We start from the raw sequence: 13,065 nt of genomic DNA on the forward strand, positions 1-13,065 counted from the left end.
AAACAGAAAGGTTACCCTGGGGATCACTTCAGTGGGTCTGCTTGACAGAGGCACAGGGAACTAATCTAAGGGGGCGGCGAAAGTCAACACATTCTGGCTAGGGTTATAAATGCCTTTGGGCAGATAGCCTAGTACCTACCTATGAACCTATGAATCTACAATCATGTGATACATCAACAAAACAGGAGAACTCTCTCTTGCCAGCTCAGTTGGCTATTCTTGATAACTTGGAATCATTATATCCGAGTGATGCCGTCAGGTACATTTGCAGTTAACTCCTACTGATGCCTCTAGGCATCAAATATTGCTTGTTCATATTTGGGTCAATAATTCCAAAACCATGCTATGTACAAGGTTTTAAAAGATTTCATCTTAAAGCTTACACAAGGCAAACTCAACTGCATTAGTATTTGACCTCTGTCTAGTGCAAGTAAATAGATATTAACTGTTGTTTTTATGATATTAATTTATATAGATCTAATTTTCACATTTTTCTAAATATCTCTACAACCAAGTAACACAGACAGAACTCCTTAGCCTTATATGAAAGCTTTCAGTTAGGTGAATAAATGCTGCATTATGTGTGTAACTTGAGTGGTTGCTGAGATATTGTAAGTTGTTTATAAAATATTACAAATGGAATGGGTACTGTGTTTAGTGTGACATAAAATTCAGTTTAAGATCTAAAACCCAAAGAATACATCCACTATAAAAATAGCTTGTGCTGTAAACTTTGTCATTTGTACTTCTTTCTTAACCCTGTAGCTCCAGAGAAACTAATATTTGTTTGAAATGTGAGGACATAATTTGATTCTGTCAAAAGGCTTCGGCTCCGCCCATGGGAAGTTACAGTGCACACTTCCTGAGCTCCATTGGAGTGAATGAGTTAGAGAAGCTCCATTTTCAGGCACTTTGCATTCCTTTGATGCACATCTGTTTGGAACAGTAATTGAAAAGGTCAGCCCTCAACTGCTGGGAATGTAAGTTGGATCCTGAGCTCCACTGGAGCGAATGAGTTAGAGAAGCTCCATTTTCAGGCACTTTGCATTCCTTTGATGCACATCTGTTTGGAACAGTAATTGAAAAGGTCAGCCCTCAACTGCTGGGAATGTAAGTTGGATCCTGAGCTCCATTGGAGTGAATGAGTTAGAGAAGCTCCATTTTGAGGCACTTTGCATTCCTTTGATGCACATCTGTTTGGAACAGTAATTGAAAAGGTCAGCCCTCAACTGCTGGGAGTGTAAGTTGGATCCTGAGCTCCATTGGAGTGAATGAGTTAGAGAAGCTCCATTTTCAGGCACTTTGCATTCCTTTGATGCACATCTGTTTGGAACAGTAATTGAAAAGGTCAGCCCTCAACTGCTGGGAATGTAAGTTGGATTCTGAGCTCCACTGGAGTGAATGAGTTAGAGAAGCTCCATTTTGAGGCACTTTGCATTCCTTTGATGCACATCTGTTTGGAACAGTAATTGAAAAGGTCAGCCCTCAACTGCTGGGAATGTAAGTTGGATCCTGAGCTCCATTGGAGCGAATGAGTTAGAGAAGCTCCATTTTCAGGCACTTTGCATTCCTTTGATGCACATCTGTTTGGAACAGTAACTGAAAAGGTCAGCCCTCAACTGCTGGGAATGTAAGTTGGATCCTGAGCTCCACTGGAGCGAATGAGTTAGAAAAGCTCCATTTTCAGGCACTTTGCATTCCTTTGATGCACATCTGTTTGGAACAGTAATTGAAAAGGTCAGCCCTCAACTGCTGGGAATGTAAGTTGGATCCTGAGCTCAATTGGAGTGAATGAGTTAGAGAAGCTCCATTTTCAGGCACTTTGCATTCCTTTGATGCACATCTGTTTGGAACAGTAATTGAAAAGGTCAGCCCTCAACTGCTGGTAATGTAAGTTGGATCCTGAGCTCCATTGGAGTGAATGAGTTAGAGAAGCTCCATTTTCAGGCACTTTGCATTCCTTTGATGCACGTCTGTTTGGAACAGTAATTGAAAAGGTCAGCCCTCAACTGCTGGGAATGTAAGTTGGATCCTGAGCTCCATTGGAGTGACTGAGTTAGAGAAGCTCCATTTTCAGGCACTTTGCATTCCTTTGATGCACATCTGTTTGGAACAGTAATTGAAAAGGTCAGCCCTCAACTGCTGGGAGTGTAAGTTGGATCCTGAGCTCCATTGGAGCGAATGAGTTAGAGAAGCTCTATTTTCAGGCACTTTGCATTCCTTTGATGCACATCTGTTTGGAACAGTAATTGAAAAGGTCAGCCCTCAACTGCTAGGAATGTAAGTTGGATCCTGAGCTCCATTGGAGTGAATGAGTTAGAGAAGCTCCATTTTGAGGCACTTTGCATTCCTTTGATGCACATCTGTTTGGAACAGTAATTGAAAAGGTCAGCCCTCAACTGCTGGGAATGTAAGTTGGATCCTGAGCTCCATTGGAGTGAATGAGTTAGAGAAGCTCCATTTTGAGGCACTTTGCATTCCTTTGATGCACATCTGTTTGGAACAGTAATTGAAAAGATCAGCCCTCAACTGCTGGGAATGTAAGTTGGATCCTGAGCTCCATTGGAGTGAATGAGTTAGAGAAGCTCCATTTTCAGGCACTTTGCATTCCTTTGATGCACATCTGTTTGGAACAGTAATTGAAAAGGTCAGCCCTCAACTGCTAAGAATGTAAGTTGGATCCTGAGCTCCATTGGAGTCAATGAGTTAGAGAAGCTCCATTTTCAGGCACTTTGCATTCCTTTGATGCACATCTGTTTGGTGCAGTAATTGAAAAGGTCAGCCCTCAACTGCTGGGAATGTAAGTTGGATCCTGAGCTCCATTGGAGCGAATGAGTTAGAGAAGCTCCATTTTCAGGCACTTTGCATTCCTTTGATGCACATCTGTTTGGAACAGTAATTGAAAAGGTCAGCCCTCAACTGCTGGGAATGTAAGTTGGATCCTGAGCTCCATTGGAGCGAATGAGTTAGAGAAGCTCCATTTTCAGGCACTTTGCATTCCTTTGATGCACATCTGTTTGGAACAGTAATTGAAAAGGTCAGCCCTCAACTGCTGGGAATGTAAGTTGGATCCTGAGCTCCATTGGAGTGAATGAGTTAGAGAAGCTACATTTTCAGGCACTTTGCATTCCTTTGATGCACATCTGTTTGGAACAGTAATTGAAAAGGTCAGCCCTCAACTGCTGGGAATGTAAGTTGGATCCTGAGCTCCATTGGAGCGAATGAGTTAGAGAAGCTCCATTTTGAGGCACTTTGCATTCCTTTGATGCACATCTGTTTGGAACAGTAATTGAAAAGGTCAGCCCTCAGCTGCTGGGAATGTAAGTTGGATCCCAAAGTCTTAGATCTGTTTGATTCTCATCAGGAGCAGGTAGTCATGCAGGAAGGTCTGGGCAATGCATGTCTTCTCAGTCTGTCTTATATGGGGTCTTCTATAGACCTCCCCCACTTTCCCATACTAATTGCAAGATAAGAAAAGGGGAAGCATTTCCCAACAGCCTCCTTATAACTAGGGTAACCTTAGCTCTGCCAGGTGGTGCAGTTCAGTTAAAAGGAACCCTTAATCCTTCCAACTCACCAAGGGAGGGCCTTCTGGCATGTTCTAATATAATGAGACTCAGACTAGCAGCATGGAAGATAGAAACCTGATCCCATTCTGGAACACTTTTCCAACTGAAGTTTTATGTCTTACAGCAGGCTGGAAAATCTACTACCAAGAAGTTTTACCTGGCAGACTGGCATAGTTTCTGTTGATGGTGTGTAGTCCTTGGTATCAAAGGCAGTTTGAGTCTCAGACATCTTGCTCTACTTATAGATCCACTTAATAAAGGTCTGGCATGTGTTTCATTTAAAGTCTAGTTCTCAGCTACTTCAACTTGTCTGCCCATGGGAACCTGGCTACATCCATACATGTAATTCTCCATTATTCCATAAACATCTGCATGCATTTCCTGACTGTATGAATCTTCCACCTGACTTGAACTCATCCTCTCTGCTTATTATACATACAATTTTCTAGTGTTTCCCCTGTAACACCTTAGATGAGACTCAAGGCCATGAATATCTTGTAGAAATTAATGTGTAGAAATTTAATGTTTTAAAGTTTTGTGTTTCATAATCAAAGACCATTTCTGTGAGCTGTATGAGAAAACAGATGACTACATTGAATAGAAGGACTTGTTGTGGGCTGTTTATTTTTAATATGAAAATCAGAAACTGGATTTTAATATATATATATATATATATATATATATATATATATGTATATACTTTTTTCTTTTTCTCCTCAGTCCCCCCTGACCTTCACAATTCTCTACTCTACTTTGAACTGACGCATTCATTCTCTGAGTGGAGAGGGCTATATGGTTCCCCTCACAGTGAGACCTGAGTTTTCATTTTTATGGCCCCGATATTTCTCTTTGCCCATAGCTGTTCAAGCGAAGTTGTACAGTAAGCCTTTATGAGAAGAATCAGGAACTTCTGTAAATTACATAACCTGTAAAGGCCTTGCCCCCCCTTACAACACTTCTATCTGACCTCCAGTCCCCACAGTGCATGCTGGGAACATAGTGAGCTCCCCAGGCATGTATGTGCTACCTTCTGAGAGAGGTGAGCTGGCATTTCCTCATCATCCTCTTCAGACCACTTTGCAGCCTGATAAGTAAACCTGACACACCTGGGTCATAGCTCTGTCTTTATAACTGTATGCCACAGGGATTTAACTTTCTTAAGGAAATTAGTTTTTTTTAACCAGATTTACACAATTAATGAACAATTTGGACACTATTTATTGTTAATGATATCAAACTGCTTCTGTAAACACTGCATGCTTTTCTGCCAGTGGAACTGAGCTTCAGTAGGGTACCATTGGACTCCAGTGTCGGTAATATTTAATTCATCTGTTCTTGATGGTTGTTCACTTTGCTTGAAACATGCAACCATATAGCTGACCTCAAAGGACTTGATAAATATTGAAGCACTTGACATTAACTGTAGTCAATACCATCAATACATTTATTGGAGAAATGTATCAATAGAGCAGCCATCTTTCCTAAGTAACATCTCAGAAAACACGCAATTACAGCTTTCAGGCAGCTGTTCTTTAAGGAATTCATAGAACACTGGATATTAATACAGTTTTTCAACAACAGTTTACACTGAAACCTTGTATGTCAGAAGCTTTTCACAAGGGGATACTGTATTTGTTTTGATAGAAAATGCAAATAGTTGTACTTGACAGCTGCACAAGTTATCGCTGCCTCCACAGATGTGCTGGATGTACAAGACAATAGCTTAAACCAAGACCTAGTGAAATTCCTCTTGAACGTTTTTTGTATAAAGCTGTTTGCGTGTTTGACATCTTCTTCCCTCTTCGGACCAGTATTGCTTTTAGATTACTAAAGTACTAAAGTAATGTTTGATGTGACCTTAATGTAAATTTGATATCACTTGAAATATGATTTACAACTTGTCGTTATCTGTTGCAGCTCCCTGAATAAAAAGCACAATATGTTCCTGAGTTTTTCTTTTAATGCACATCTCCATTAATGCAGCATTTAAGTTTATTTTTTAGTAATAAGTACTTATGCTTAATTTTTTTCAAACACTTACATCACCCTGCAAGGAATATTAGCAACTATTTAGCTGCTTCAGTAGAAAGAAAAGCATTATTCAGAGTATTTTGCACATCAACTGATACTGGATGAGAACTGCATTCTACAATTTTGTTAGGTCTTCTCACAGAGCCTGTATGCATAATTGCTGCTTTATTATATGCTGATCATTTCAGATTGTTTGCAGCAGTCACATTCATGCAATTCCTGCCATAGTGTTCTTTGGTTCTAATATCATACATTTGCTTTTCGTTACCTGTCTTGTGTATCCAAGGATGGGGAAAGTTTGCTCGCTTGACCAGAGCACTGACAAGTAGCCGAGGAGTCCTGCAGCAGCTCGCTCCAAGTGTACATAAAGGGGAGAACGTGCACAAGCATTCACGCTTGGCTGAGGCAAGTAGTGTTTGTTTTCACCAAATCGTCCTCTAAACGCTTGCTACCAGTTTAGACACTTCAGACTGTAATAACACAAACATGTCCAATAGGCTTACTGTGTTCATTTGTGAGTGGCATATATCAATACTATTTCAATTTTCTGGTTTCTTTCAGGCTGCAGTGACATAGCATTACCTTCTAAGGTGTCAATGTTTAAGCTGATTTAAATTTTTCTATGATAGATACGTTTGGCATTTCCATGTACAGAGAAAATAAAATGTCATAACCCTGTATAACAGCTCCATGTGCCAGTTTATCCACATTCTGTGTATCCATTTAGTCTGCTGTTGCTGAGACTTGTTTGAGCTGCATTAAAGAACAAATTCTGGGTAACAGTTTATATTTTCCTCTTGTTCTTTATTCCATCATGGCTGTGAGATAAATGGTCACCTCTGCAAATGATGCTGTTTCTGCTGTGTAAGAGGTTAGTACAAACAACAAGGCTTTTAATTAGGCACCTCTCTTTTACTTTTGTAACATGTTTCACCTCTAATATCAGATCTACTGTGGAGCTGTAGGGACCCCATGAAGGGCTAGACCATGTGTGTGGCAGATTATGTACCCATTGCATGAATTCAGCTGAACAGCAGAAAGTGACCATACCTGTCATGTGGCTAGAGTGAATTCTCACATGGGAGCATTGGGAGTTGTCTGTTGTATTTCAGAGCAGAAGAAAGGCCAGGTTTTATTCCACTTGTACTGATAAAATGCTGAGTTTACTGTGGATCACTTAACATGATTTACTTCAGTACTGATTCAAAATGAGGAATGCGTTTTATGAAGATTAATATATGCCCAGCATAATCAATGGCTGAATGTAACATAATGGATTTCAGAGGCTATGATTAATGTACTAGAAAAAAAGGGAAGATGCAACTTATGGTTGAGCAGTACAACTGAAGGGACTTGGCAGATTTATACTTTTTGTATTAGTATATATTTTGATGTAGACATGTTTGCATGTATCAGGTGGAAAGTAAAAGGTAGAAATCAGGCAGCATAATAGCTGTCATTGTAGTCAGCACGTCTTCCTGTACAAACCTGTGCCTCATAGAAACTTGTGTCCCTTAGAGAGTTACTGATCTAAAACATATATTTATATGTAAAGAGAATTATAGTGAAGTATGGCATTTGAGTTTCTCTGGAAAGACTTTTGTCTTACAGAAATGCAGAATGTATAATTTTTGAAAAAGCACCATGCCCCGTTTCAAATATTTACATTTCTAGCTTGGAAAAATAAAGCAGTACCTTTAGTTAGGTGACTGCTGTGAACATAGGGCAAACTGCTTCATAACATATAATTAACATTTATTTATTGACAGGTTCATAGGTTCATAGGTAGGTACTAGGCTATCTGCCCCAGGGCATTTACAAGCCTAGCCAGAATGTGTTGGCTTTCGCCTCCCTTATAGTCTAGATTCCTGAGCCTCTGTCCAGCAGGGCCATAGAAATGATGCTGGGAGTAAATTTACGATTTCCCATATACTCATCAAGATTTCTCTTGAAGAGGGTCAGCGAGGGGCTCTGCCTAACATGGACTGGGATTCTATTCCAGAGCGAGGGGAGCCTTTGGGATATGAATCTATCCCTCCAGCATGTCCTGTTTATTGTTGTGCTAAGGTTTAAATCCCTGGAGCGTGTAGCTCTGATGGATTTGGTTTTCTTGAGGTGGAGCATGTCCAACAATTCTGGGTTAGACATGGCCTTGTATGTCAGGCAGAGATCGCCTCTGAGTAGGCGGTAGGCAACTGAGTAGAGCTGGAGTTTCTTTAGTCGAGATGCATAGGGCATCTGTTTGAGGCCCACAATCCTCTTGGTGAGGTATTTTTGAGGTCTCTCCAGCTGTTGCAGGTGTCGGGTAAGGTACATCCCAAATGGGGCATTGTACTCAATTATGGGCCTGATGAATGATGAGTAGAGGGGCACAATGACCTCTCTTGATCTAGATGTGAACCCTTTTGTGATTAGGTGCGCTATATAGAAGGTTTTTCTAACCACTTTGGCAATGTGATTGTCAAAGGTGAGGTTGCTATCTACTTGGGTCCCCAGATCTCTAATTACTTCTTCCGTACTTAGTGGATTGCCTCCTATGTGGTAGTTTGTGGCACTTTGTTTTCCCCAAAGTGGATGACTATGCACATTTTGGCATTTAGCTTGAGGCCATGGTTCTGACACCAGGTATCCGTCTTCATAAGGCCCTCCTGGAGGATGCTTAAGTCAGCCGGTAAGTCGATTATGGCTCCCAGTTTGCAATCATCTGCAAACTTGGTAAGCCATAGTCCTCCCGTCTTTGCCTGTACCTCAGAGAAGTATATACCAAACAAGATGGGTCCCAGGACTGAGCCCTGTGGGACGCCACTTGTAACCGGTTTAGAGTCGGACATGGCACCCGTGACTCTGACCATGTGAGTTCTATCCCTGAGCCAGTTTGCAACCCATCATGTGACATATGGGTTAATATTTAAGCTGGTAAGCTTGTTTATGATGCCAGAGTGGGGTATTGTGTCGAAGGCCTTTGCGAGGTCCAGGTAGGCTGTGTAGACTACATTTCCCTCATCTATGGCTTTGGTTACTATTTCGAAGAAGTCAACTAGATTTAAGAGACAAGATCTGCCTTTAACAAAGCCGAATTGGGTAGGGTCCAGTGTTTGGAAGTTCCCAATGTCTTTGTTTATGAGATCCATGATGATGCGCTCCATAGCCTTGCAGACCAGGCTAGTCAGGCTTATAGGGTGATAGTTCCCTGGATCCGTTGTGGCGCCACCTTTGTAAACCGGGATCACTGTTGCTGTACGCCATTCTTTGGGTACATAACCTGAGGTAAGGCTGAGTTGGAACAGTGAATTTATGTGAGGGTTTAGTACGTTTTGGAGCTCGTGTAAGACACAGCCCGGGATACCATCCAGCCCCATTGATGCTGTATTTTTTACTTTGGAGAGAGCTGCTTTCACCTGTGTGTCTTTGATGTCCATGGGATTGCATTCTTCTGGGATAGACACTGGCTCTTTTGGTGAGGAAGGGGGGGTAAAATTTGCACTGAACCTGTCCACCAGGATGTTGGCAATGTCAGTGGGTTCAGTGTATTTTGTGCCATTTTGCACCAGCTCAGAGCATATCTGAGAGTTGCCACCCAGATTCCTGACATAGCTAAAGAACGCCTTGTGATTGTCTTTAGAGTCTTTGGTGATTTTTCTTTCAAAGCTAGCCTTTGATAATTTTATGAGGGATCGAAGTTTCTTACTAGTACTGATCAGGGATGACCTCCCTTTTTGGGATTTTGCCCTTACATGTAATAATCTCCTCCTTCTGTTGTATAGCTTATTTATGGCAGGGGGTCCACCAGACTGGTCTCCTGTTTTTAGAGGAATGAGTCTTAGTTTTACTTCAGATGGCACGATCCATGCATTCCTGAAGGTGCTCATAGAGTGCAATTGTATTGGATTTTGCGGTTTGGGTAGCATTTTCCATATGCTCGGGGGCTTTGAAATTTTCCACCTCAGTCTTGAGGAGTGTGAAGTTTGCTTTTGAGAAATTTTTCACAGTGGTTTCCTTTGCTGGGAGTGGGGTCGGGATATGGATGTCCATTGTGATTAGTTTATGGTCTGATCTTACCAACAACGGGTTTACCTCTGATATGGAGCATTTGGCCCCATGTTGGTGATGACCAAGTCCAATATGTTATCCCCTTTTGTGGGAGTGGTGACCAGTTGTTCCAAGGCATTTGAGTTTATAAACTCAAGGAACCATAGGGAAAAGGAGTTGGGGCTTGAATAGTTTTCCCAGTCAATGTTTGGGTAGTTGAAGTCACCCAATACCATGGTGTTTGGTGAGACCTTGATATTTTCCAATGTTCTCAGGAATGCCGAGTGGTGGTCCTGAGTCTGGGTGGGTGATCTGTAGCAGGCTACAAACTGAAAAGCAGTTTTACCTACTGTTAGTTGCACATGGATGGTCTCCTCTGCCTCATGCAATGACACTAACCTGGAGGTGTGAGTATCCTTGATGAAGAAGAATACTCCCCCACCTTTAATATTTTGGTCCGAGTTCTGGGGCCAAAAGGAGTAGTATGAGTTGTATCCTGGTAATGCTGGGCTGCTCTCTGGAGCCTCGAACCAGGTTTCTGTTACTGCACAGATATCGATCTTCTCCATGCTGAGGAGTGCCTCGAGTGCGTGTATCTTGAGGTTTAGACTTCTGGCGTTGAGTGGCATTACCCTTAGTTTTTTGTTTCTGGTATTGTCTATGGAGGTGGTTTTGTCTTCTGAGCCTTGCCTAAAAAAGGCACTATGGGGGTGGCAAGAGCCTTTGCCAGTATTCAAAAGCCCAAGGGTGACAGGTGCAAGCCGTCCCTGGTGAAGCAGCATGGCTTGTTGAGCATGTCATCCCAGGCTGACAGATACTGGATCCCCTTTGAATGACACCAATAGTTTAGCCAATTGTTAAAATTGATAATTTTGTCTTTATACTGTAGCATCATTCTTGGTAAGGGTAAGATGCTACTCAGGGTCAGGGTCATACCAGCCTGGGCTACATGATCAGAGAGCTCCTCTATGTCTCTTTTCATGTAGTCCAGGGAGGTATGTCTCAGGTCATTCACACCAACATGGACAATGACAGAGTCATATTTGTACCTGCTGTGGAGTGACCTGAGTGCTTGTGTTATGTGGTGGATCCTGCCACCCGACAGGCAGCTTACAGTGACCTTCTCCTTATTCAGTCTGGTGACTGGGACGTCAGTATGCCTGACAATAGAGTCTCCAATTACTAGTGTATTAGGTGTGTTATTTAGCCTTAGGGGCTGTGACTGTGTGGCACACTGACTTTGTGAAGTATGTGTTACATGGATGTAGTTGTGTGGTAGTGGTTGCTTGGATGTCTGCTTTGGAGGTGTCTGTTGTTTTGGCATATTTTTATTTAGAGCCTACATGTATGTTTTTGTGAGTTTGTGTGTCTTGTTTGCTGGTGCGATTTGTCTATGTGAGACTGGTTGTGTGGTGTGAGTGTCTTCCTTCACCTCTTGACTGGCTGTGCCAGTCTTGGGTTGCGAGGGCCCGGCCTCCAGTTTGGCTGTATAGTTGCATCTCTCACATATATTTGTGTTTGTTGGAAGGAGAAGAGGGTTGTCTGTGTACATAAGGCAAATGTAACATTGCCTCAGGATTCCCAGATTCACCAACTGGACTGGAGAGTATATCTGAAACTGCTGTTTGGACATACCTGGATGGTTTACAGAACTGATTGTTGATTGTCTGGGGTGGACGAATAGGGAGCCTTGTACTACTGTATAATATAGGAGAGTGTAGTTCTAAACTTTGTTAGTGCTTTACTGAGAAATTTGAGCAAATGCTGGGCTGTAGAAAGAACATTGAGTGCTTATTTTGCAAGATAGACTAGATCTAAGGGAAAAAATGAAGAGCAGACTTTGTGGAGCCGGGAATAGTTTAAATCTGCTTAAATGGCGCTGTGAGACATTGCGCGATGCTGCACGATGTGCAAAATCGTGCAAAAACCCGCTAAAGCTGGTTTTAAAGCAGGGGACTTGAAAGAGCTAGGAATTAGCCCAAAACGGCCAATAAACAACTAGTTTCTGGGCTGAGACCACTCCTGCAGGGACAGATAGGATGGTCTTTAATTAGCAATGCCAGATATGATAATTTCATAGATACCAGTTTATAAAAGCAAGTCAACAAGGGGTTTACTGTACATCTCTAATGATATAAGAATTGTCTGCATTGAGATGTGCCAGAATGTGTCAGCTTTTCTGTAGCCTATAGCTGTTATAAAGAACTGGCAGACTACCAATGAATGCACCAAGGAAGAAATACGATGTCCAAAAGAGTAACTTTGGCGAACTCCAAGGCTGAGGATGAATAAACTATAAACTTTAATACATTAAAACCCAAAACAATAAAAAGAGTCACCGTAAATTGGTAAGTGCTTTCACAGTCATAAGACTGCTTCTTCAGACCCGATAATGTGTTACATCTACACCTATTTAAACACAAAATAACCAGTCACCAACACCTGTCAATTAATAAATTAATCTAAAATCTCTGGGGATTCACTAACACATAATAAAATCACTTTAGTTATAGAACCATAATCATAGACTATGAAAATCCATATTTTAAAATATGCCTACAATTGTTTTGCATAGAAATAAAAATGAAAATAAAGATGAAGACAGGAATGAACATATATATGCAAGAAACCAATGCAAGAGTGGGTGAGCCCTTAGTAGAGGTTTCAGGGAAAAACATTCATTCATACCAGGGCCCTATCTGCATTAAGGCTTACAATCCATTCTTGCTCTCTCTGCTCAGCGAGGTTTTCTAAAATCACCCCCCTTATTGTTTACTGTTAAAACCTCAAGAACTACAAATTTAAAATCATGTCCCTGACCAAACTTAAATGCATGTAAAGCTAAAGCATTCTTCACCCAATTATGTTCCACATCGTTAACATGTTCTAAAACCCTTTCTGTAAGGGACCTGTTCATCTTCCCTACATAAAACATAAAACACTTTGTGCAAAATGCAAAATAAATCAAGTCCTTTGTCATTCTAACATTACCCTTCTGATTTCTTTTCTCCCTGTGTCCATCTTCTTGTCTCTGTCACTTTTGACCACTGTATTTCCTGCCTTGGACACATGCATAGCAATATCAATCATATCCTTCTGCATGTCCCTCTGGGTAGGCTGCCCAAGGTTATTCACCACCACATGGCCCATATCAGTTTATACTCACATTGTTAGGATTGAGGGTTGTAAGAGTCCTTGTTACATCCCAGATCCTAGCTCTAGAAAGACAGCTGGTAAGGGTGGTGTCTGCATGTTTAACAATGGAGTCACCTATTACTAAAATATTACTATGGCTAGATGCAGTCTCAGTGAACCTTAATGTGGAATCTGCACCCTTGTGATTCCTAGAGGTATGTGTACTGGCTGTGAATGTGATTGGTGAAAGTGGGTGTATTAATGTGTGAATTAATGGCTGAAGTTTCTTAGTCCCTAGCCT

The 13,065-nt window shown here is 41.5% G+C and overlaps 1 protein-coding gene across 2 annotated transcripts in view; it reads left to right on the plus strand.

The window, feature by feature from the left end:
- KCNH1 (potassium voltage-gated channel subfamily H member 1) overlaps positions 1-13,065 on the plus strand; it is a 2,413,895-nt gene that overhangs the window by 176,765 nt on the left and 2,224,065 nt on the right. For both annotated transcript variants that reach the window (XM_044061729.1, XM_044061739.1), the window contains one exon: positions 5,887-6,005. In XM_044061729.1, the coding sequence (XP_043917664.1) occupies positions 5,887-6,005 (119 nt within the window). The remainder of the gene's footprint in view (positions 1-5,886; positions 6,006-13,065) is intronic.

This window comes from Protopterus annectens, chromosome 1.part0, assembly GCF_019279795.1.
Source record: "Protopterus annectens isolate FY-2018-M chromosome 1.part0, PAN1.0, whole genome shotgun sequence".
Classification (NCBI taxonomy): Eukaryota; Metazoa; Chordata; order Ceratodontiformes; family Protopteridae; genus Protopterus; species Protopterus annectens.